The following is a 26667-nucleotide window of genomic DNA, read 5'->3' on the forward strand; positions in this document are numbered from 1 at the left end:
CAAAAGCTGTTCTATTCCATGTTTATTTTGTTTTCTGTTTGGGTGCCATTTGAGCTATTCCCTTATATCTTGGTAACAAGTGTTTTTTTCAGTATCAAAATCACTTCATTTCAGTGAGCAACACTGTTGAAGTGTGGATTTTGTTTTATTGTTTACAGATGAAATCATTACATGGACTGAAGCTATCCTACCGCCTTCAACAAATCCTCCAGGATGACCATTCAAAACCTATTCGAGGAATGAGAAGTCCAGATGAAAATGTACAGAGTCTGAATGCATACTTATATACAGTGCTGCGGAGTAATCGTCCACATCGGAGAGCTATTCTCACCACTCTTCTCAACCTGTTTGATGATTCTGCTGTAGGTTACATGATTTGTAGAACATAGATAAACAGAACACTACTGTTGAGTGATAGTAGACATTTAATTTGTATCATATTTTGTTTCACTGTTCTATCAGTTAATACTTGGACATGAGATATGTTACATTTACCATGGTATTCTATTGCTTTATATGTATTTTGAAATATTCAAATAAATCTTAATTAATTACAAAACAAAAAATGCTCTTTGTGCAAGATATATATTCTTTTTACCAAATTTGATATTTGTTTTCTTTTTTATTGTGTTCACAGAAAATAACGTTAGCAGAGCAAGTGTATATAGCAGACAATTTGTCCTTTTTCCCATACCAAACTCAGGACGAGCCTTTGTTCATCATTCACCAAATAGATATCATAGTATCAGTGTCGGGTTCCAACCTGCTGCAGTCTTTCAGGGAGGCAAGTATGGATAGTGACATTTAGGGCAAACAGAAATGAAAAATACTGTTGATTCATATTTTGTTTCTGAAAAATAAAAGACAAAGAAATGTGGTGTAAAAGCTTAGCGAATCATGTATCTGTTCTCCACAGAGATAACATGTTTGGGCTAGAGATGGTCCAAAAACAACAAGTGTTGTCAACTTTCATTATTGCTGTAACACCACTAGATTGGATTATGTTAGTTTGCATGTGTGTAATTTATTGTGGTGAAAGAATGGTTGCTTTTCCCTATGATATATACTGCATGACATAATTGATAGTTGATTACTGGTACTAGTGCCATCATCTTTTACTGGGTCTGTTAATTATGGGTAACCCCCAACCCCCTCCCCCATAGAATCAGCATCACATTGTCACATATTGAAATTAGGTGATATGTCCTGCAGTATAGAGTCGTTAATTTTTGCTTTTGATACTTTCCCAGTTTTCCCAGAAGTGGAATCAGCCTGACGTAAAATTCTAATTGTTTATTCATTGCTCCTAGTTGATTGTCATGCATGCATAATCATTGCCTTGTGACTTATCATCATTAATATATAGATGTCCTTGAAGGTGCCTCCTTCAGCTAGACTCTTACATAATTACAAACATCTCCTTTTGAACAAATGTTTCCACCTTTTTGGGTCAAAACTATTATAACATCACTTTTTTTTTAAATTCATTATACTCCCAACAAAGATGGATGGTTTAACTGGAATCACTCTTCATGTTGTTAACAAATTATGTCTGGACAACTCTTCTTAAACTTGTAAGCTATAAAGGACCATTTATAGGTACGCATGTAATTTTTTGTCCCAAATGTTAGTTGTCATGACAACTTAGCAAATTTAAAATGTTTTTCTATAAAAGGCTGTAATTCCTGTCTTTTGATTCATTTTAAGAAAAACCTGAAACTTAATTGTTTCCCTATTTTTACCATGATGGGCAATGGGGGGTTTTGAATGGTCAAATTGTGATATCTCATGAATAAGGTGAAATAGTTTTATATTTAAGGAACTGATTTAGAAAAAATAGATATTGCCATCAGAACCAAACCATTTATGAAATATTAAATCTTTAAGAGGTATTGATAATCGTACAAATAATAGTCATAATCTTATGATATGTTTGTTATGAAATAATATGCTAAAATTAACTCCTGGATTGAATTTGGATACGATTTGTTTGGGTGAAAATCCAGGTCACATTGACTTTCTTTCTGGTGTATCATCAGCATGTCATTTTACACACAGATAACACATCTTGTAAAACCAGGTCACATGCAACTTATTACATCAAGTTCTTATGAATCTAGGAAATAAGCAGGCATCTTCTAAAATCAATGTCTTTGTGAATTGAATATTAAACATTAACACCAGCTATCCTGTTCCACCTTGGTCATCTCCTAGCCGTTTCCAACTGACACAGAATTCCACTACAGCTCATTCTGTAACAATAATAAGATTACTTTTTTTTCTGGTTACTATTGTACCAATATTGCCCATGATACCTTATGACTCTGGGAAGGAACTTAAAATGTCTTTCCACCAGCCACCATGTTTGCTTCCTTAGTCTGGTAACCAAAGTGACATATAATGGGAAGGATGAATAATGACCTAACATATTTTTAATCCTCAAATTGCAGCATTACTATCTCATATATCATAATAACTGTTGCTGTAAAATCCTGTTTCAGTGGGGGCTCAGATTTTATGGTTTTCCAAAAAGATTTTTTCGTACTTGTTCCAAAATGTTTTGTGAATACGTGTATTTTAATGTCATGGATAAATAAACATTTGTGAAATCAACTGATACTAAAATTTCTGGATAAAGACCTGAAATCAAAGAAAATGAAACTTCATCTATAATTACTTACCTTAGAGTATAACAACTGTATAGACTGTTGTATCAATCTGTAGGATTATCTACTACAAGCCAGAATTATGTACCGAAAAAAAGGTATTGTCAACATTGGACAAACAGGAAAAACTTATCACAGATATTTTCAGCTGTTCGTCTAGATAGATTTAAGGACTTTATGACATAAGTTCTGTAGTGTAAGCTTTTGTATATTTTGTTTTTCCTGCATGGTTGTATTTTTTTGCTTAAAAGTTTTGTTCTATTTTAGAAGCTGTACGGCAGTGAGCGGGAAAACCATGGGGTACAGTTTGTTTTGTTATTAATTATGTAAAAGCTCAATTATGCCTCTGCTTGTATATACCTTAAGTCATATATTCATTACATTGAGTTTTCTTTGTGTCTAGCGCATGTGATTATTCAAAACTTTTAAACTGTTTCAGGCATTTTCATAACATAATCACCAATATGTTTAGAAAGATATTAATGGGAAATTTTTATTTAAAACTTATGGTATACCTTTTGTTTTCTTTTTTTCTTTTTTTTATTTTTACACCATTCTTTTTTCCAAGGTTCACAAGTTTGATATATTTTGTTGACAGGGTCTTATAAACAACCAAAACGGAACACAAAAACCAATTGATGAGGAAGAGGATGATGACCCAGAAGCTTTACTAGGTAGGCTATTGAGTGCACCTGATATGTAGGTTCATTTACTAACAATTGATATCTATCATGGAGAGTTAATCCACAAGCTTCTACTTGACTATATACAGGAAGAATCTTGTGAAACCTATCTTAAAATAGTTCAAACCTGGGGAGAATTAAAAGTTTGGGATGACACTTCAATGAGATGCACATATTGATCTCAGCTGACCCCCAGGGGCTGTTTGGCGGTGTCAGAAATGGGTCAAATAGATTGAAATTTCAAAAATCTTCTTTTCAGATCAAAGGTATGGTAGAATCAAATACTGTTCGTGGATGGAGAAACTTTGAGATGGTTTACCAAAATTGTAAATTTCATGACTCCAGGGTCTCACATTTTTTTCCCTGGGTAGGGGGTAAAATTTACTGTAGTATACATAGGAAAATGACATTTTTAAGGAAAATTTGTTTATTTTCTTTTAGAGATAGTTCAAACTTGTTTAGAATTATTAGTATCAGCTGATAATTTAATAAGATGCATATACTGACCTTGGTTGACCAGCAGGGACTGATAGGCGGGGTCAAAAATTGGTCAGATTGATTGAAATTTCAAAGACATTCTACTGTTTCTGGTTGGAAGATTTCATATAGGAAAGTTCAATTTTTAAGTGAAATTTCTTTTAATTCAAACTTGGTTAGAAGCCTTAGCATGGGACAGCAGTTAATGTATACACAATTTATATTTGTATTAGTATATAGTTGAAGTTATATCACTTTTACTAACAAAATCATTTCTATGACATGTAACAAGAACCATTGTGACTCAGGTGACCGTTAATGCCCTAGGGCCTCTTGTCATGAAATTTGTGGGTCTATCAAAACAAGGAAATGAGAACTTTGTATATTACACAAACTTATAACTAATGTACAGACTGACAACTGTAGGTAACTACTGTGTATCAGGTTTATAATATACAGACAACTGTAGATAACTACTGTGTATCAGGTTTATAATATACAGACAACTGTAGATAACTACTGTGTATCAGGTTTATAATATACAGACAACTGTAGATAACTACTGTGTATCAGGTTTATAATATACAGACAACTGTAGATAACTACTGTGTATCAGGTTTATAATATACAGACAACTGTAGATAACTACTGTGTATCAGGTTTATGATATACAGACAGACAACTGTAGATAACTACTGTGTATCAGGTTTATAATATACAGACAACTGTAGATAACTACTGTGTATCAGGTTTATGATATACAGACAGACAACTGTAGATAACTACTGTGTATCAGGTTTATAATATACAGACAACTGTAGATAACTACTGTGTATCAGGTTTATAATATACAGACAGACAACTGTAGATAACTACTGTGTATCAGGTTTATAATATACAGACAACTGTAGATAACTACTGTGTATCAGGTTTATAATATACAGACAACTGTAGATAACTACTGTGTATCAGGTTTATAATATACAGACAACTGTAGATAACTACCGTGTATCAGGTTTATAATATACAGACAACTGTAGATAACTACTGTGTATCAGGTTTATAATATACAGACGGATAATTTCACCACATAAGCAAGTAAGTTTGCACTTGCTAGAATGAAAACAGAACACGACAAAACAAGCATTTCATTGAATGTGATTATGGTACATTTCTTTGATTTTACACCTCACAAAATATACAACTCTGACCAGTGTTATTTGAATTTTTAGAGCGCCTTCCAGAACGTATCCAGCCCTTACTTGAGATCTGTCGTTTCTCCCAAGGTTGTATTTTATTGCTCCATCTCAAGCAGCACCTAAAAGAGCTTTATGGTTTCACAGATAGGTAAGTAGGTTCTGTATGTTCTCTCACATACCACCTTACTTTCTGTCCAGTTGTAAGAGGTGTTTTTAAGTCTGTCCTTTGTAAGTCTATCAGAAATCATGGAACTCCTAATATTAATGTAGAAAGTGAAACAAATGTTTTAATAGTTGCTAGCTTTAATACTAATCTGTCACTTCATATATGTTTGTTTCAGCAAAATTCACAACTATTCCCCAGCAGAAACCAAGTTGTATGATAAACCTGTTTCAAGAAAGTTTCTGGTCAAGTTCAACCCAGAAACTGTGTTAGAAGTGCTTGCTGAAGGCACGCCAAAATCTTCAGATGACATCGAAGTGCGGACAAAACTAGTCAATGATTATTTGGAGGTAAAAACAGGATCACTTTCTTTTGTACATCCTATTCCAGTGTACTGGTGTTGATGTTGTAGTGAAAATATCTCAAGTAAATAATGATGAACTGTTGTAAGAGCAGTGAAATATTCACGAAAAGTTTGTCAAAAAGACACCTTCAAGAGAAATGATTAATTCAAAACATACTACATATAGTAAGCTGCTTTTTCTTCGAAGTCAACTGTTCTAGCATAAAATCATTTATTTTTTTCAAATCCATGACTTGTCATCATGTGTAAACAATTTTTTTTATCCATATTTTTCATAAAGTATTAAAGTAATCTTTCTCAAATTTCATGTGCAAGTTTTCTTAACTCCTTGTTTGTACTCTTTTGAATTTAGGACCAGATGGTAAAAAATTATGGCTATTTTTTATTTTGGCCACGAAAAGTTTGTTTTTGCTATTTCTTGAGAAGTATGGGATGGATGCGTCCCCAATTTCCCTTAATCCCTAGTCATACTTGTTTGATTTTGTTACTGAACAGGGAAGAAAAGTGGCATGTATCAGATGGATCTTTCTCAAAGTTTCCCTTGTTCCCTAATTATACCTTTTTGATATTGGGAGGACCATTCAGAACAATGAAATTGCTGACTGGTGGTCTATTTGGATTCGATGATTATAAAGATTATTGTAATTTTTTAATAGGACATTTCAAATTTCGTAGAAGAAAGCACAAGAATAGAGGAAAGAAAAGAACAAATAAATATCTAATAGTGATGGATGCCAAAATCCTTTTGGTATCACTTGTCTAATTCTCCTCGGGGGTAGATGTTGCACTAGCTGAGGTCATATGAATAAATCGCTAGAAAATTATAAGGTTTGATTAAAAATATGAATTTAATATGAAGGTAGAAGTTCAGATTTTAGAATTTAAAATTTAGTGTTTCGAAATCACATATTTAATACGGACAATCCCATTTTAGTTCAAAGAGCTGATGCTGTGTATAGATCCGCCTGATGAAGATGAAAGTGATGGTGAGGGTAAGGCTGGCACACCTAACCCCGCCAAGCCAGATGCAGCTGGAACAGCCAGCGCCCCCGCTGGCACTGCAGGCGAGGCAGCTAAGGAGGGCACAGAGAGCAATCCTATAGAGGCCAATGCAGAAGCCAACTCAAGTGAGACGAGCAAACCTCACCATCCCCCACCACCGCCCACACATCACACAGGACATGTAAGAGTTTTCAGTGATTTAAAGTCTAGTTATAAGAATTTGTCATGGAGAGGCCTCATATGTTCAGAGGTCTTCATCAATAACATTATATTCAGTTTGGTATTGGTAAAGCTCAAGTTCTAGTCAAACTAGGCATTAGTTTTCATAGAACACTTTTCATTATGTGATGGTTGAACTTTGCTACATGAGATATATCAACGAGATTGAAAATTGAATTGAAGTCACAGTGGCTGAATATCTTTCATTCAATTTGGTATTTGAATTTTACATCAAATGTATGTGATTCTAAGCATTTTGACATTGTGATTGTAAAGCTTGATTATGACTTTGTCTTCTTTTACAGCATTCAACACACCATCACTCCTTATCATCAAGACTCTCAAAGCATCACCATTTAATACATGGTACATCCGAAAAGAAGAAAATTAAAATTCAAACACCTTCATCTACAAGGACTTCATCTAGTACATTTAGCAGTTCATTTTCATCCACACCTAAACCATCCTCATCATCAAAAGACAGAAAGAAACACAAAAAACGGAAGCGGCGATATAAAAGTGACAGTGAGGACGATAGTGATGATGATCCTGATTTTGTGTTATAGTTTTCAGCGAGTTTTTTTTAAGTGATGCGTGAGTGATGTGTGGATGTCCCGTTGGCAAGAAGAATACCTTGCATAAAGCTAAAGCTAACTGGTATGCACCACAGTTGTAAAGGACATCTTCTACAAGGCTGTGGTCCAGTTTTATAGGCTCAGACAGGACCAGAATTACAAACCAAGTTTTACAACTCAGCAATATCATTTTTGGAAATAATTCAACTTCTTGTTACCTTTTTATGTGAATTTGATTTTAAGAAAATATATTTCAATTATCCAGGGTCTATTTGTTTTATGTTTACTGAATTTTAGAATTCGGTTTTAGTACTTCTTAGTCGTCTATATCAAATGATATTTTAGTGTGAATTACAGTCTTTCAGAAAACATGGTTGGTACATTGGTTCCTGGAAGACAAAATTATCAACTACAATGAAGACAGCTGATCAGTATAAATGCTGAATTTTATGTCAGATATATATTTAACAGAAACCAAAATTCTGATATTTCATCATCCAAAGACTATACCTGGTATTGTCCAATAAAGTAACAGACATTCTATTTAAAGAAGTTTCACCATATCTGTATTTAAAAGGAATCTCGCATTTTTTTTTTTTTTTTTTTTATAGCAATGTACATTTTGATTTCAGAGTTCAACTGATATCAGCATGTGCCAGTTGAGTTTTTTCATGTTTTTGTCTTCTTTTTTTCAAACGTATATGGGACAAATATTAAACAAAAACCATGGTGTGTTTGCTGTTGACACTTAAACGGTCTGTGATATGCACTCTTTGTTGCGAAAGACTTGTTAATATCAATAAGACTTTGACTATGGTCTAGTTCTGGATATAAATTAGGCACATATGATCTTTTGACTTGTTCAAACAATTTAAGTTTAGTTCATAAGAAGGAAACAATTTCTTTGATAAATTAAATTATATCTTATCGAATTAACAAATATATTTATCTACTTTCTCAGTTGAGAGTCATCAGCCTGAACACAAATTTGTTTTGACAGCTGTGATAATGAGGCACGAAATCAGTGGACTGTTAAGTATTTGCGAGTGAATCTTAGATACAGAAGTGAAGGTAAAATTGCAGTAGATTTTTGAGAAACTGAAATGACTTGACTTTGAATGTTAATATTCGGACAGTTTTAATTTAAAACCAAAATGAATTGAATAACAAAAACAACCGTAAATCACTTATTAAGATAAATGTAACAAATGTCTCTAAAGACTTACTATCTTGTATAAGTCTGTACCGACATGTTATATGATTTGTGTAATGCCTAAGTGATGCCTACCCTTTATTATGTAACATTTGGGTTTACAAAGATAAAATGGTATCAATATTCAAAATGGAAAGAAACATGCTAGCTGATAGTATTGTGACAGTGTTTCACAATAAAAAAAATTTCTTTCACCATTCCCAAAAGAATTGTTAAATTACAGATAAGTGTAATTTTTTTTTTTTTTTTTGTTGGTTGTGAAAATACAGTGAATTATGATATATACATTGATTTGTTGGTCTTTTTCCTTTATTTTGATGTTCAAAGTGATAAACTCGAAGAACCATTCTTAGATATACTTAATCTGTAGTAAAGTACATCAGAAATACAATATCCATAACAACTTCCTGTAAATGTAATATATATAGAAAGAAAGCAGGCTTTCATTTTATTAACAAAATGTTTTATCACCAATAAATGGAAAAAGTGCAAGATATTTTTCTTAGCTGTTTGATGAATGTTGGTGGAAAGTCTAATATCTAGTGTGGATGTGAAAGTTTGCGATACACATGGGCATGAAAGAAATTGAGCATAATTGGTACAAATTACACATACATCGTTTTTGTCCTATTTTATAATGTAAATACAAAGTTGTTTATGTTGTCAATCTGCTGCTGTTCATATTTATCATTACATTGATATGTTAAATACTGCATATTTTATCAAAATTCATCCGATTGCCTCTTTTTTATCAAATATCATGTCATGTTATGTTTCATTGTATGAAATCTCTCATTTTCTCACCCTGTAAATCTATAGCTGTCATGAAGTATTTATTTTATTATAAAAAAAGACCGTTGACTCTTTAACAAATCATCTTTCTTATTGAATCCATTGAATCACAAGTGATGTCTTCATTCCCAAAAGTTTGTGAACTGAGAAAGTAGATAAAAAAAGTTATTTGAAATAATAAAAAAAAAAAGTTATAAATTTTGTATTATTTGTTGTTTTCTTTTCAAATGGTAGCACAAATAAGATAGTTTTAGTGACCTATATTAAAACACACAGATGATTATGTTCATTAGTTACCACTTTCATCAATGGTTTCTTTGTAAATCTGAATCTTGGTTGAGACTCTGAAGCAGGATAGTTCTTCAGGTTTGTTTTCATTTCGAAACAGTTTGCAAAGCCGTTGTTTTGTAGGTAGCATACCTGAATTGACTTCTTTTTGGAATGATCAGTGATGTTCATAATTAGAAGTATGATGCAGCCATGTACTGCTTTGGCACTTAAAGCTTATATGAATGCCATCTGACTTTTGGTAGTTAACATTTTCATGTAGGATGTGGAATAATTCTCAAATTTCAAACGTTCCCCCTTGGTTCTTAATTTTTCTCCTATGATTTTGGGACTGATCAGAGAAAAAAATGGCTGACAAGCAGTCATCTTGTAATTCGACACTGAAGGTTTGTTATATCTCTGAAATTTTATTCATCGATTCCCCTTGGCTCTGAATGTTGTCCCTTTGATTTTGGGACTTATCAGGAAACAAAATGGTGGCCAGGCAGTTATCTTGTACTCTGACAATGAAAGTATGTGATCACTTTTTCTTGAAGACTTGATGGTTCTTTTTGAAATTTCAAATGCTGGTCCCCAGCTATGACCTTTTAATTATGGGACAAATGAAAAAATGCAGACAGGCAGCCATATTTGATTTGATAGGTTAGATTATCATTAATTTTTCTTTGAAGGAATTCTCAAATTTCATATAATTAAGATGAAAAAGATCTTGTTTTATTAACAACATCCAAATGGGATCTCTCACAAAACAAAGAAGGCTGCCAGATAGTCCTCTTGAATTTGGTTATTAAATAGGAAATCTAAGATTTTACATATAACCATTAAGTATAAGAAATTAACTTTGTTTTCATATTGTTTTTTATTATTAAAAATCAGATAGGCATAATCATTCGTTCTCTGTTTCATAGAGGGCAATGGAAAGATTTTTCAAAATTTCCTGCATACATAACAGGGTTGCAGGATTTACCATAGCGTGGATGTTGATAGCATTTCAGTAAATAAAATTAAATTATGTTGTTTATATATATTATTCATCATGAATAATGTGTGGCATTTGAAGTTTTAAAATTTAAATGTGTCAAATAGCTGGGAAATATGATAAAATATGCCAAAGTAAAGTCGCCATCAACCCCAAACACTACAAGACTTACAAGTCACTGGTGTGAAAATTATTTCTGCACTATCTCCTGCAGAATGTCTGCGAGCAAAGAATCCTTCTTTCCTCAGACAATCAATAACTGGAATACACTTCCGCTAGAAATTTCAACAGCTGACACATTATTTTCCTTCAAATCAATAATCTCCTCATTCTGTTATTAATTCTGTTTCCTCTCCATTTCTTGCCGCAGCTAACCATACATGGCAAAACCTTCAATCTGTTGAAGTTAGTCATTATCTGGTAGAGGAAGAAGAAAAAGTCGAGATTCGTGAAGCCATGGTTTTGTAGAAGCCAAGACTTCAGGTCGCCTTACTAGTCTTGACTAGTTGGAATTTGCCTTTAGCCAAGCGGTACAGTGTCTGGCTAGAAACTGAAGGGTTGCTAGTTTGAACCTCGCTGGGGGCAGTGTGTTTTCTTTACTCCTTCGTACTACAGTAACTTTGACTGAAAAAAAACTTACGTAAAATACAAAAAAAAAAAATCACTTTCGTTGTTGAATATAGATGAGCTGTGATAGCTTTGGTGCCTTAAGTAGCAATGTTGTCACATCTTGATCATCCTTTCATTTTAAAAGACCGTATAAAAATTTTCGGAAGACATTTTTTCGTATTTGATTATAGTTAATCAGGATTATTAAAATTAAAATATTTATCAACTGAAATATAAAGATTATGATTCGTGTAAAATTTGCTAAAAATACAGTTGTGAAAAGTTTCCAAAGATTATCGTTTTGATCATCCAATTGTATTATGCTGATTTAAAAACGTAAGATATAAACGAAAACTAAACTTGTTTGCGAGGTAATGTTCTGTCGTCTGTGCGTGCACGTGTCAATTTTAGAGTTACTTCCCTTGATAACAATTAATTCCTTCATATTTCAGTTTTGTGTTGCTTTTAGTAAATACTAAGATAAAGTGTGTTCAGTTATATGGCTTTCTGTTCAAGATTTTATTTAGTCGTGATAAAAAGTGTTAAGAAAACGATATTTCTAGAGTGTTTACTTTTTCTTCCACTTTGGGTTAGAGAGTAGGCTTGATGTTGCCATGTGACGTGATCGCTGACAACTCGGGACGAGTGTAGGGCTATATGTCAATAATTTTACTACCATGTAGGACGATGAAAGGGGTATGAGCTTAAGAATAGAACAATTATATACACAGTGATTAAAGGAAGGAATTATGGCAGAAAAGAAATTTAACGGAGCTCCGTTCGGTACACAGACAGCAAGGCAAGTATGAAATAAAAAATACAGAGATCTAAGCTTAACCTGCATTTATAATATATTTAAAGTCAGCTGTAAATCATCGTGTCACAAGACTACTTTAAATCGTGGCGATTTCTGCAATAATGTTGTCATAAATCTTGACCTATGTCTAACCGACCATTTCTATGGAAATATGGTAAATCTGTTTAATAACAATGATATAGCCTAGTTGTGACACTTGGCCCTTTTGTAGAAGTCTAACTATATCCGACAGCCCGTATACTATTGATGCAATATGTCATGTTAAATGTTCGTTGATAATTATCTGTCGAGTCCTATCTAATACCATTGTAAATAATTGCGATGCCGTTGCTTGTAAATTACGTTTGATAAATATAAGCCACGGACATTTAAATAAACTGTTGTATTATTCCAATTACGGTTTGAAAAGTAGTATCAGATTGTAATCTAATTGAAATTAAATACACAGCTGTCTTGCAAATATATTGTACACGATAGCGACTCCAATATAAACTAACAAAGGATTTCAGCTTAATGAAGTAGTTATAAAGGAGTGTGTGAACCACACGTTTTTTGACAATATGTTGATACGTCGATCACATTTTAGTACATTGTTTTCAAAAATGCGATCATTTATGTGATGTGATCACAGAGTATTGAGAAGTTTGTTAAATAGGGCTGACAAAGACATATTAAAACAAGTTATATATTAAAAAAAATACCGTAAGTTAATTTTTCTCATTTATTTTTTGTATATGTATTAGATATAACATCTGATTTTTATATTATCTTTTCATTTTTCTCCCCAGGTTTGATGTGTCTGGAGTTCATCCAAAAAGCAAATATCCCGGCACATTTACAGAAATTCCTTATGACAAAAAATCTATTGATGTACTGGTAAGTTATATTTTTATTGATTAATTAAAAAGTAATATATTTTAGATTGAAGTTACGATGTTGACGTGTGTGGTAATCACAGTGTCCCTCCCATCACAGATGATGATGTGTGTAGCGATCAGTGTCCCTCCCATCACAGATGTTGGTGTGTGTGGTAATCAGTGTCTCTCCCATCACAGATGTTGATGTGTGTGGTAATCACAGTGTCCCTCCCATCACAAATGTTGATGTGTGTAGTAATCACAGTGTCCCTCCCATCACAGATGTTGGTGTGTGTAGTAATCACAGTGTCTCTCCCATCACAGATGTTGATGTGTGTAGTAATCACAGTGTCCCTCCCATCACAGATGTTGATATGTGTATTAATCACAGTGTCACTCCCATCACAGATGTTGATGTGTGTAGTAATCACAGTGTCCCTCCCATCACAGATGTTGATGTGTGTAGTAATCAGTGTCCCTCCCATCACAGATGTTGATGTGTGTGGTAATCACAGTGTCCCTCCCATCACAGATGTTGATGTGTGTGGTAATCACAGTGTCCCTCCCATCACAGATGTTGATGTGTGTAGTAATCACAGTGTCCCTCCCATCACAGATGTTGATGTGTGTAGCAATCAGTGTCCCTCCCATCACAGATGTTGATGTGTGTAGTAATCAGTGTCCCTCCCATCACAGATGTTGATGTGTGTGGTAATCACAGTGTCCCTCCCATCACAGATATTGATGTGTGTAGTAATCACAGTGTCCCTCCCATCACAGATGTTGATGTGTGTAGTAATCACAGTGTCCCTCCCATCACAGATGTTGATGTGTGTAGCAATCAGTGTCCCTCCCATCACAGATGTTGGTGTGTGTGGTAATCAGTGTCTCTCCCATCACAGATGTTGATGTGTGTAGTAATCACTGTCTCTCCCATCACAGATGTTGATGTGTGTAGTAATCAGTGTCCCTCCCATCACAGATGTTGATGTGTGTAGTAATCACAGTGTCCCTCCCATCACAGATGTTGATGTGTGTAGTAATCACAGTGTCCCTCCCATCACAGATGTTGATGTGTGTAGTAATCAGTGTCCCTCCCATCACAGATGTTGATGTGTGTGGTAATCACAGTGTCCCTCCCATCACAGATGTTGATGTGTGTAGTAATCAGTGTCCCTGCCATCACAGATGTTGATGTGTGTAGTAATCACAGTGTCCCTCACATCACAGATGTATATGCGTCTGTCTCAAGATTTCTCCTGTTTCTTTTTTGTTCTGACAGAAAAAAATAAAATGTAATGTGTTATTAAGCAATGATCATTGTCAGGTGCTAGGTATAAGTCTTCAGTAAGAATATTAGAAAAACATTTTAGTCAATTTGAAGTAAAAAAAATGTTTTGTATAATATATTTTCATTGTTTTAATTGATATATGTAAAACCTCGAGTAAATGGTTCATTCATCGTCAGAAAGAAAGTCCCTATTCATTATCTATACTTGTTTCAATCATTTGCATCAGTTTGTGTTAGTTTCTGCTGTCTTGTGCTCCTATGTGCTATATTGCAGTTAGAAATGACTTGAATTTGACTTGTATAGAATCGCCGACTTGGACCAGGATCCTACAAGGTGGACCATGGTGGCTTCAGCACCAAATCTGTTGAAGAACGGTCAGCAGGACCAGGCTGGGCACGCGCCTATGAGGTGGAGAGAATGGCAGCCTTACCTCACCTCCTGCACAAAGATCAATGGGAACTAAAAAAAATGCTGGTAAGTTTATTTCTTGTGGAATTTTGAAATTCGTATAAATATTGCTTTATCCTGAACAGAGTAGGTTTGAATATTTTCATTGTCAATCTGGGCTGGTGGATTTTACCGAATCATCCTTGTCAATACCTATTACAAAATTTTAATAGGTTCTGCTGTATCTGGCCAAGTTTTAATGTAGTTATAGTTTCATGGCATGTCTCTAAGTTATGACTTCTACATTAAAGCTGAATTCAAATCATAAACAAAATCTAACTTTCTTTTGTGTTTTACATGAGAAACATGAAACCTTCATCACAAATGTTTTGTGTATAGTTATACCTTGTCAGGCTTCTCATTTTTACAAAGTTTAAACTGTTAGTATGAACCTTGGAGTCCACGCATTACCTTGTCCTAATACCACTTAAAACTGTAAATACATAATTACAAATCCTGTATTTTTGTGAGGCTCTAATTTCCAGGTTTTACAATAATATGGACATTATGACACTAGAACTGGGATTTATGTCAACCTTTATACAAGGACACCCATTGTAAATATTGTGTTTTATTGTCGACCTCAAAAGTATTATTGACTCTATGAATAAAGTCATTTATTGTTATTAAGATCTGTGATTTTTATACTTGTTTCATTTTGTAGGGGACAGAATGTTGTTGTCCCATCCCTCCTTTCCCATCCCATCTTGTTCAAATTCAATCTAGCAACTTTATTTCATCAGGGATTGCAACTTAACTTATAGGTCACCATTGAAAGTACCCTTAAGGAATTCCCAGGTCAAGGTCACATCATTACTATTTAGAGAAAAAGATCAACCAATACAATGCCATCACTACTGACTTCATGTCATGGAATTTAATCAAACTTTATACCAACATAACAATACCTCAATTGGTTTCATGTTTAAGGGTTCAAAGGTCAGGGTCACTATTACTTTTTATAGAAAACCATCAACCAATGACATCACTATGGAACCCATGATAATAAGGAGGCCGTTTTCTGTTTAGATGATTTTTTTTAAATGAGTGCAGTATAGTTCACTAGTGTATACTATATGTTATTTAAATCTACCAGGTATGTAAACATGTACACTAAACATATAAAACTTAAGACAACCACCTACCTGTAAAATAGGATTTTTTATCAGAAAGGTGACACATCTGTGAGAGAAAGTGTTAACAGAACGATTTATAACAGCACATGTATCCTCCACTGATAAATAATGAATTTGTCGAATTCTTTTACCTGTAATTGTTTAGCTGTGTAGAGTTGTTATCATTGATTCATCGATAGAGTTAGGGTATAATTTCAGACTTTTTGTACTGTAAAGGACAGGGCCTAAATGGGGAAATAGAAGTGAATTTTCATTTATTTTTTGTCTGTTGGAAATGACAGGATTTTGTCCAAATTTGACCTGAAGTATCCTTAGATGAAGAAACTTCTTATTGCAGAGTTGCAGGACCAATATCGGATAATAGAAGTACCTGATATCTTTAAAATTCTTAATCCATAGGAATCCATTTTAAACAAAATTGGTCTGAAGCATCATTAGATCACAGATGTTTTTTTCTATGTTAAACAAGATCTGTACCCCAGGAGGTAGTGGGGTGGATGCAATGGGAGCAAAACATCTTTTATCAGTTTGGATCAAGCAGTTGTAAGGCCTTCATACTCTGATTTAAATCTTGATAGATTCATTTTTTGTATAAAGCGTTTTTTGATAGTTTAAGTGCAAAAATAAAGACTTGTTTTACCTTTGTTTATCTGTTTATTTATTGTCTGCTTTAGTGACAGTAAAAACAAGTTTACCAACACACACCACCTTATAACACCAAATTATCTCACATCAGACAAGTAAAGACAAGTCTACAGACATTCTCTTACATGTCCAGGGCAAGGAGGAGGTGTGGTTGTCCCTGTCCAGATCAGGGAGAGGGCATGGCTGATCCCTGTCTAGATCAGGGAGGGTGTGTGTCTAGTCCCTGTCTATGGCTAATCCCTGTCCAGATAAGGGAGGGGGCAATACTGACCCCTGTTCAGATCAAAGAGGGAGTGTGACTGATTCCTGTCCAGATCACAGAAGGGACGTGGCTTTTCCCTGTCTAGATCAGGTAGGGGAAATGGTTTATCCTTGTCAAGATCATGGAGGGGGAAATGGCTTGTCCCTGTCCAGATCAGGGAGGGGACATGACTGATACCTGTCAAGATCACAGAGGGGTGTGTGTGGCTGATCCCTGTTCTGATCAGGGAGGGAGCATGACTGATCTCTGTGTGTGTGTCCCTGTCAAGATCACAGAGGGGGGCGTGTGGCTGATCCCTGTTCTGATCAGGGAGGGAGCATGACTGATCCCTGTCCAGATCACAGAATGGACGTGGCTTTTCCCTGTCTAGATCAGGTAGGGGAAATGGTTTATCCCTGTCAAGATCATGGAGAGGGAAATAGCTTGTCCCTGTCCAGATCAGGGAGGGGACATGACTGATACCTGTAAAGATCACAGAGGGGTGTGTGTGGCTGATCCCTGTTCTGATCAGGGAGGGAGCATGACTGATCTCTGTCCAGATCAGGGAGGGGATGGCGCTCGTCCCTGTCAAGATCACAGAGGGGTGTGTGTGGCTGATCCCTGTTCTTATCAGGGAGGGAGCATGACTGATCCCTGTCCAGATCACAGAAGGGACTTGGCTTTTCCCTGTCTAGATCAGGTAGGGGAAATGGTTTATCCCTGTCAAGATCATGGAGGGGGAAATGGCTTGTCCCTGTCCAGATCAGGGAGGGGACATGACTGATACCTGTCAAGATCACAGAGGGGTGTGTGTGGCTGATCCCTGTTCTGATCAGGGAGGGAGCATGACTGATCTCTGTCCAGATCAGGGAGGGGATGGCGCTCGTCCCTGTCAAGATCACAGAGGGGTGTGTGTGGCTGATCCCTGTTCTTATCAGGGAGGGAGCATGACTGATCCCTGTCCAGATCAGGGAGGGGATGGCGCTCGTCCCTGTCCAGATCACAGAGGGGGCATGGCTGATCCCTGTCCAGATCACAGAGGGGGCATGGCTGATCCCTGTCCGGATCAGGGAGGGGGGGGGAGCGTGGTTGATCCCTGTTCTGATCAGGGAGGGGGAAATGGCTGATCCCTTTTCTGATCAGGAGAGTGCAAGGCTGATCTGAATCTTAAGTAAGATGTTCTATGTAGATAGTCTTGGTGAAGATTATTGGTTTGTTCAGGGTCAGCTTACCTGAAATGTGTCAGTGATTTTAGTCTGTTTGTATTGTCGTGTACTTGAATCACTGTCTGAAGTGTCTGGTAAACACTGTCTGAGTGCTGTAGGATAAAGGTCATAGATATTCTACAGACATGAAGAGCATTATGGCCTGGAGAGGACAGGATGAAGTATAAATTAACAGTACAGACATAACATAGGTGTATTTACATCTACTTTATCGCTATAATTGGTGCAAAAGGATTCAAATTTAAGTTAAACATAATTGTTCAGTTTTTGAATTTCAATATGTATTGTCTTTCATTGTCATGGTTTTCTCTTCATACACTGATACAGCCAGCAATAACCAGATTAATATCATATCCAGTTAGTAACAGGTCTGATACAGGCCTCAATAACCAGATTAATATCATATTCAGTCAGTAACAAGTCTGATACAGGCCTCACTAACCAGATTAATATCATCCAGTTAGTAACAGGTCTGATACAGGCCTCACTAACCAAATTTATATCATATTCAGTCAGTAATAGGTCTTGTACAGGCCTCAATAACCAGATAAATATCATATTTAGTCAGTAACAGGTCTGATACAGGCCTCACTAACCAGATAAATATCATATTCAGTCAGTAACAGGTCTGATACAGGTCTCACTAACCAAATTTATATCATATTCAGTCAGTAACTGTCTCACTGACTTGTCCTGCTGTGATTCTTCATTAAGACATTATAGAGTTATGGACAATTTCCTTTTTGGTGATATACACATAAGTGGTGTCGTTGTTTCTGATTTGTGGTTGATGATCTGATATGGTAAATATTTCTGCCTTAAATACTACATTGACAACTGCCGTTGTTAAACCAACATATTTATGGAGGCACAGTTAACAGTTGATCATGGTATATGTGGTTTTGCTGTTTATATGTTTACTGTGTATTTAGCCGGTCAGAAAGGAGTATTGATCAGTCCCACTGTAAAGCTACCCTTAATTGAGGGTGTGTCAATCAATGTAATTCTCCATCAACATAGCAGTGCCAGTAGACTGTTGATACTGGGATGGTCGGCCAGGTAAATGTTGGTCTGGCTCTCTTTCCTGGGGGTTAATCAATTATTAAGTTAAATATTAGCCATTATTGTCTGTGATACATCAGATGTTACACTGACTAACCTGACCTGTTTTATCTCTTCAGTTATTGAAGGTTATTGCCAAGTACCTGAGTATATGGAGCTAGAAAAAAGCTATTGTTCCAAAATTCCCTGAAATACTGAAATTCCTGTGAAATGATGTTATGGACTATAGTATTAAACTTAAAGAAGTCAAACATTCAGTGTGATGTAACCTAGTTATAATACCAGTCTGTGAAAATGATAAACAAAGAAATAGTTTTCATTTATGTTGTTAGAGAATCTTTTTAAGGACATTAAACATTTATTTATAATCGGTAAGTAAAATACTGAAACTATCCATGAAGTTTATACGTCCACCTAGGTCAGGCTTACTGATGTACATTTCTCTATGATCATAATTTATACGACGACATAAGTCATATTCCTTTATACTATTCTAAATTTCACTCCCTCCCCCACCCCATCCCCATTATTTCCTCGATCAGACTCAAGGAATCTTTATGGCTTAATTTTCAGTTTGAAACATTTTCATTTTTGGTCCTAAATTAGACGAAATTGTTTATTTTTTCAAATCAGGTTTTTGAGGCTTGGAATCAGGAAACTTTGTTAATGACATTTTTTTTTGTTTTTGTCTAAGGCAAGAAAACTTGGTCCTGGCTCATACGACATCAAGGATTTCTTGCAGCATGGTGATGAAAAACCAAGGAGCTACCGAGGAATCTGTCAAACTTTGTCACATCGCTTCAAGGACCAATCAGTGGTTTGTTCACTTCATTTCCTCCTGTATCTCTTTACTATGTATTCCATTAGCTTAGTCATTAGATAATTGGTATTTTCAACCTCGAATGAAATTCTGAGGTGTGTGCAGGTTCCACATCCCTTAACTCCCAACCTGCGACAGTTTGTGATTCTTAAGAGAAACCGACGAGTCTGTGCTTTCTTGGTTGTGTCCTTGGGCAAGACACATTACCGTAATTGCTCTGAATGGCATACAATGGGCCTCCAGTGTGTTGTTCATTGGAGAATACACCACTAGAGGATTCCACCACAAAATTACACTGGCTATTCACAGGAAACAAGCTCATATAAAACAATAAATGTTCTCCTTTTTTCTTCTTCTTAGATTAGATTATAAAACTGACAGAAGATTAAAGTGACTTCCCCATAATTGTCTAGCTTAATTACATTGGGATGTAGTAAAATATTATTTGTTTTGTGGTTCCCAGGATGACACACCAGGGCCGGGGACATATGGAGATGGGGGTGTTCCTCATGCTGCCATCATCCAAAAGGAGAAGAAATCAGCCAGTACAGTTGGCATGTTGGACGCTGGATCATCAACACCGAGAAATCTTCCCTCTGTGGTTAATATCTTATGTTATCTATTACAGAAACTTCTCAATCATGATTCTTTCGTTTTAAGCTAAACAGACGTCGACTTCTTAATTTAAATAGGAAACCTTCCTAGTTATACAGAGAACACATGAGAACAGAGTAAACGTGAAAACAGAGTACGTGTGAGGATAGAGTACACGTGAGGATAGAGTACGTGTGAGGATAGAGTACGCGTGAGGATAGAGTACGTGTGAGGATAGAGTACACGTGAAGATAGAGTACGTGTGAGGATAGAGTACGTGTGAGGATAGAGTACACGTGAAGATAGAGTACGTGTGAGGATAGAGTACGTGTGAGGATAGAGTACGTGTGAGGATAGAGTACACGTGAAGATAGAGTACGTGTGAGGATAGAGTACGTGTGAGGATAGAGTATGCGTGTGGATAGAGTACGCGTGAGGACAGAGTACGCGTGAGAAAAGAGTACGCGTGAGGATAGAGTACGCGTGAGGATAGAGTACGTGTGAGAACAGAATATTTCAGAGAACAGAGTAAATATGAAAACAGGGTAAACGTGAAAACAGAGTACACGTGAGGATAGTGTATTTCAGAGAACAGAGTACACATGTGAACAGAGTTCTTGATAACATCTTCATGTTTCTAGTTATACATTTTGAATTTCCAACATTAACAGGGATCGGAACTGGGACCCGGTACATACAACTTTAAAAGTTTCGTGGAGGAGCGAGTAAACAAAGTTACAAGTCTACGTGGCCCATATGACTTATTCTCCGGGGATAGAAACAAACCAATCACAGTAGGACATCTAGCAGCACCTGTAAGTATATGAACAGCCAGTCAGAAACAATGTCACATATTAATGTATTTTACCTGGTGCCATGGGAAGACCTAGCCATTAAGAAAATCATCAAAGGTACAGTTATCTGATATGGAGAGTTACTATAAATATGCTTATCTTAGCATAATCTTATTTTAGTGGTATCCTTATCTTATCAGTAATCTTATTTTAGTGGTATCCTTATCTTATCAGTAATCTTATTTTAGTGGTATCCTTATCTTATTGGTAATCTTATTTTAGTGGTATCCTTATCTTATCAGTAATCTTATTTTAGTGGTGACCTTATCTTAGCATAATCTTATTTTAGTGGTGACCTTATCTTATCAGTAATCTTATTTTAGTGGTATCCTTATCTTATCAGTAATCTTATTTTAGTGGTGACCTTATCTTATCAGTAATCTTATTTTAGTGGTATCCTTATCTTATCAGTAATCTTATTTTAGTGGTATCCTTATCTTATCAGTAATCTTATTTTAGTGGTATCCTTATCTTATCAGTAATCTTATTTTAGTGGTATCCTTATCTTAGCATAATCTTATTTTAGTGGTGACCTTATCTTATCAGTAATCTTATTTTAGTGGTGACCTTATCTTATCAGTAATCTTATTTTAGTGGTATCCTTATCTTATCAGTAATCTTATTTTAGTGATATCTTTATCTTATCAGTAATCTTATTTTAGTGGTGACCTTATCTTATCAGTAATCTTATTTTAGTGGTATCCTTATCTTATCAGTAATCTTATTTTAGTGATATCTTTATCTTATCAGTAATCTTATTTTAGTGGTGACCTTATCTTATCAGTAATCTTATTTTAGTGGTGACCTTATCTTATCAGTAATCTTATTTTAGTGGTATCCTTATCTTATCAGTAATCTTATTTTAGTGATATCTTTATCTTATCAGTAATCTTATTTTAGTGGTGACCTTATCTTATCAGTAATCTTATTTTAGTGGTATCCTTATCTTATCAGTAATCTTATTTTAGTGGTGACCTTATCTTATCAGCAATCTTATCTTAGTGTTTATCTTATTTTAGTACTTTTTGTACTAAACTGCTGCCCTAAGATATGATTGTGCTAATTGCAGTGTTTATATTTCGTTTTTATATAAAGCAATTATTATAGATACACAAATAAATCATTGAGCTAATTCATCCAAAAATATGTTACATGTTTCATTTTTTGATTGTGTCAAAATAAGTATGTTTACAATATAGCAGTCGAATATATACGTAACATCTATTTATCATACACACAGATATATACGTAACATCTATTCATCATACACACAGATATATACGTAACATCTATTCATCATACACACAGATATATACGTAACATCTATTTATCATCCACACAGATATATACGTAACATCTATTCATCATACACACAGATATATACGTAACATCTATTTATCATCCACACAGATATATACGTAACATCTATTTATCATACACACAGATATATACGTAACATCTATTCATCATACACACAGATATATACGTAACATCTATTCATCATACACACAGATATATACGTAACATCTATTTATCATCCACACAGATATATACGTAACATCTATTCATCATCCACACAGATATATACGTAACATCTATTCATCATACACACAGATATATACGTAACATCTATTCATCATACACACAGATATATACGTAACATCTATTCATCATACACACAGATATATACGTAACATCTATTCATCATACACACAGATATATACGTAACATCTATTCATCATACACACAGATATATACGTAACATCTATTCATCATCCCATCACTAGATTATTCCACACAATCTCACACTGGTGCCTTCATTGTAAAGGTTGAATGTGTGTTATGCATTTTCCAGCCATCAGCTGTTTTATGTGCCACTGGTCATGTTACTTTTTTGTTTTGTTCCTATTTCGTGTCTTTGGACATGTATTGTAAGTATTTACCAGGTAATTGTTACCATCTTCCTGGCTACACAGGGATATTAGATATTGTGATGATGAAAAACTTCTAGATACAATACACTTAACCAATGTGTTTAACAATATGTTCCAGAAACTAGCCAATCTGGGACCAGGGCAATATGATTTACAATCGTTTGTGGACGATCTGAAGACAATTCACAGGAAACGTCAGGGCAAGTTTGGTAAGGTGAAACAACCGCCATCTAAAGCAACAGAGAGAATTTTCTGTCACACTCTCCCACAGTGTCCGAAAGAGGAGGTGAGGAAGAGGTCCATTACAGATCATTAAATAATCTTTTCTATTTTGACATATGAATCTAGAAAAATGCATCTAACAGGATGTCAAAAAAATAATCTGAATTGCTGTTTACAGGAAAATGATATATGATATATATATTTTTTACCCTCCAAATGAAACTATAATAATTATTATTTCCGTTCAAATATACATTTAAACTTATATACCAAATATTAGCCTACCTTTTTGTTTTCACTCTGTAATGACTATTAATGTTTGACTTATAGTCCTTCCCGGGACCTGGCAGTTATGAACCAGCAGAATTGTCCAAACCAGGATCTAAGAATGCACCAGGATTCTTATCAACTGCACAGAGAAACGATAAGATGTCTCAAAGGTTCTTCACTAGAAATTTCGTAAGTCTATCTTCCAGCTAGGTTTGTAAAATCATATATTTTTGTCAGGCTCAGTTTTTCAAGTTTTTTTTTTAACTGTTTCCTTGACACTTAATTGATTAAATACAGTTCAATAAAACTATTTATACTAATCAACAGATTGTGATCATATTGATTTGTATAGTACCCACAAAATCAACAAAAAAGAAAAACCTGACAAAAACTTTAACATCCCCTCAGCTGAGTTTATAGGATGGTATCCTTCTAACAACATTTTATGCCCAAGATATTTAAAAGTGTTATCACATCTGCCTTGAACCTTGTTTTTCGTTCAATGTATTCAGTTTTGATCAAAATTACTATACAAATACAATGGTCTCATGTAACGTGAGAAGAAAAAAATCAAGGTTAGTTATCATATTTGACCCCAATGCCCTTGAAAAAATTCTTTAAGTCAAAGTCATTGATATTAATTAACTTGATAGCATTCCACTGGCCAAAATATAGTGCCCAGTTCTTAAGACTTTTCAAGAAAAAAAATTCAAAAATGAAAAAGATGATAATAAATAATGCCTATTTTGGGTGCCATTATAATTATCCAATCCTTGTTTGTGTTGTAGAACATGTGGGACCTTGTCAGTACAACATCAAGAACTGTATTTCATCATTAAATCCTTGTTTGTGTTGTAGAACATGTGGGACCTTGTCAGTACAACATCAAGAACTGTATTTCATCATTAAATCCTTGTTTGTGTTGTAGAACATGTGGGACCTTGTCAGTACAACATCAAGAACTGTATTTCATCATTAAATCCTTGTTTGTGTTGTAGAACCCTATGTGAACCTGGTACAACACCTAACTATATATAATTATTTAAATATTTCTTTGTGTCATAGAACCCTGTGGGACCCGGTCGATATGACATCCAGAAATGGGAGGAAGCACAACATAGAAATGGAAATGACAGTGTGTTCAAGTCACGAACAGGCAAACTTAACGCAGCCATGGAAAAATTCCTCAAGTAAGCCAAAATATTTCAATTTGGTGAAAAGTTCAAGAAAATTTGTGTAGCTTCCTAGCTGTTAATCACACTTAATTTACATCAAGTTTTTTTCCTGTCACCAAATGTTCCTGCTCTCTAAGGACATGGGGAAACAACTTTCAGCTCTCAAGCTGAGATCAAAAGGGCATTGATTATTTTAAAGACAGGTTTTAATAAGTAAAATAATTTCTAATCAGCAATAATAATTTTATATAGATACATTGCTTCCTGTGACCATGTCAGGATTCATTAAAAATAGACTCCATTTCACTAATCAACCAAATATTGACAGATGATATCATTTAGTCAAAAAGAAATCAACTTTTCATAAGGAGAATAAAAGAAATTAATTTCGTTCTTGTTCAGACAGTGAAATAAAGGCCTAAATCACTTCATTTGTAAAATAACATTGAAATCATGAAGAAGTATTTAAGCAATATGAAAATCAATATAATTATATCATGACAGAAAAGAAAATGATTATAAATGAAATTTAAGTTTTAAACAGTTCCACACTACAGGTGCTTAATTGTACCACATGAAAAAAACTTGATCAAATATTACATTATTATTTCATTTTCAAATTTATCAAATCCTAGCTAAGGTTGTTGGTACTATGGGGTATATATCATTATAACTGGTACCAGTTATTATTTATTATTCCTGGTGAGAGGAGCTTATACTGACATACCTATTACATATTACAGTATACTGCAAAGTGTTTTACTTTTTTCATCTCAAATTAAGGTTTTGGTGAATTTGGTTGTAGACTGTGTAATACATTATCAAAGCTCTATATTTTAATCGCTAGATTTCAAAATCACTAACAATTTGTTGACAGGGAACGAGTTCGAGCCAAGGATGTACGATTAGAAGACAGAGTATTTATAGTAACACCTGAACCTCCAGAAGGTTATATGTTACGTACAAAAGAACAGATGAATTTTGCCGCACGGAAAGCAGCCACCGTGGTATAAATCATTCCGACGTAGATGTTCCGTGCACAAGGCTAGACATAGTGCTAGCCTTTCTTGTTCCTAGCAGTTTTTGTGATGTCTACCTTACCGCATGCACTTTGTGGAGATTTGTAAACCTGATGTATTTCTCGAACATAATGAAACATGCATGTTTTTAGTGTATTAGTTTGATCAGCATATCTTATATGTCCTTGATAACAGTTTTAGAAGCAAAATTTGGAATGATATCAGGAAGGAATTCTTAATTAAATCATTCAAGTGAGTTTTCTGTTTTTGTATGTAGGAACCTCATGAATGCTGTGTATACTAATGAACTGATAATGAATAAATTTAACGGGGTAAAAGTATAGTGTATAGTGAGGGGAAAAGATGGTACATTAAACGTAAGTCATTGGTCAGCTGTTTAATAGCAGTGTGGTGTATTACTATTGTCTATTGTATCAAAGTCTATTTCTGTATAAAAATCATTCTCACATATTTTGCCTATACTGTGAAGACAAATTGACAGAAATATGCTTTATGTATGTGTACAAAATGTAGCTGTGGAAGATAAGAGTATTAATGCATTGAATTTTATTTTTGTTTCTGATTTCGTTCTTATTTCTTGTTATATTGTTTTGAAGAAGTTTGTTGTGCTGTTGTTTCCTTGTCACTTTTACTTTGTTACCCCAGTGTTTTTAGCCAGAATCTGATATGTATACTCGTCATCCTTGTGATTTGTGAGTAAAATTTATCAGATACATGTTTACACTAGTTTAGCCCAAGGGTGTATACATTTACTGGTAAGAAAAATAATTAATGCTCACACATCACTATTGAATATATATTTTATA

At 34.7% G+C, this 26667-nt stretch overlaps 2 protein-coding genes across 4 annotated transcripts in view; both read left to right on the forward strand.

Annotated features, from left to right (window-relative positions):
- Positions 1 to 9536, forward strand: part of LOC132558257 (nipped-B-like protein) — a 40023-nt gene extending 30487 nt beyond the window's left edge. For 2 of the 3 annotated variants that reach the window (XM_060222799.1, XM_060222800.1), the window contains exons 43-50: positions 159 to 362; positions 638 to 784; positions 2934 to 2966; positions 3265 to 3340; positions 5059 to 5173; positions 5367 to 5538; positions 6487 to 6735; positions 7079 to 9536. In XM_060222799.1, coding sequence (XP_060078782.1) covers positions 159 to 362; positions 638 to 784; positions 2934 to 2966; positions 3265 to 3340; positions 5059 to 5173; positions 5367 to 5538; positions 6487 to 6735; positions 7079 to 7339 — 1257 coding nt within the window. In that variant the 3' untranslated portion in view covers positions 7340 to 9536. The remainder of the gene's footprint in view (positions 1 to 158; positions 363 to 637; positions 785 to 2933; positions 2967 to 3264; positions 3341 to 5058; positions 5174 to 5366; positions 5539 to 6486; positions 6736 to 7078) is intronic. The other variant, XM_060222801.1, reaches the window with a different exon arrangement.
- A 2442-nt stretch (positions 9537 to 11978) lies between these two features.
- Positions 11979 to 25834, forward strand: LOC132558247 (lymphocyte expansion molecule-like). The gene is made up of 10 exons (XM_060222787.1): positions 11979 to 12028; positions 12835 to 12922; positions 14499 to 14669; positions 19647 to 19769; positions 20236 to 20373; positions 21038 to 21181; positions 23273 to 23440; positions 23707 to 23835; positions 24712 to 24836; positions 25699 to 25834. The coding sequence occupies exons 1-10, from the start codon at positions 11979 to 11981 to the stop codon at positions 25832 to 25834; spliced, it is 1272 nt and encodes a 423-aa protein (XP_060078770.1).
- Positions 25835 to 26667: the final 833 nt, after the last annotated feature.

Source organism: Ylistrum balloti, unplaced genomic scaffold (assembly GCF_031769215.1).
Source record: "Ylistrum balloti isolate Yb309-2 unplaced genomic scaffold, AGI_CSIRO_Ybal_v1 Utg370776, whole genome shotgun sequence".
Classification (NCBI taxonomy): Eukaryota; Metazoa; Mollusca; class Bivalvia; order Pectinida; family Pectinidae; genus Ylistrum; species Ylistrum balloti.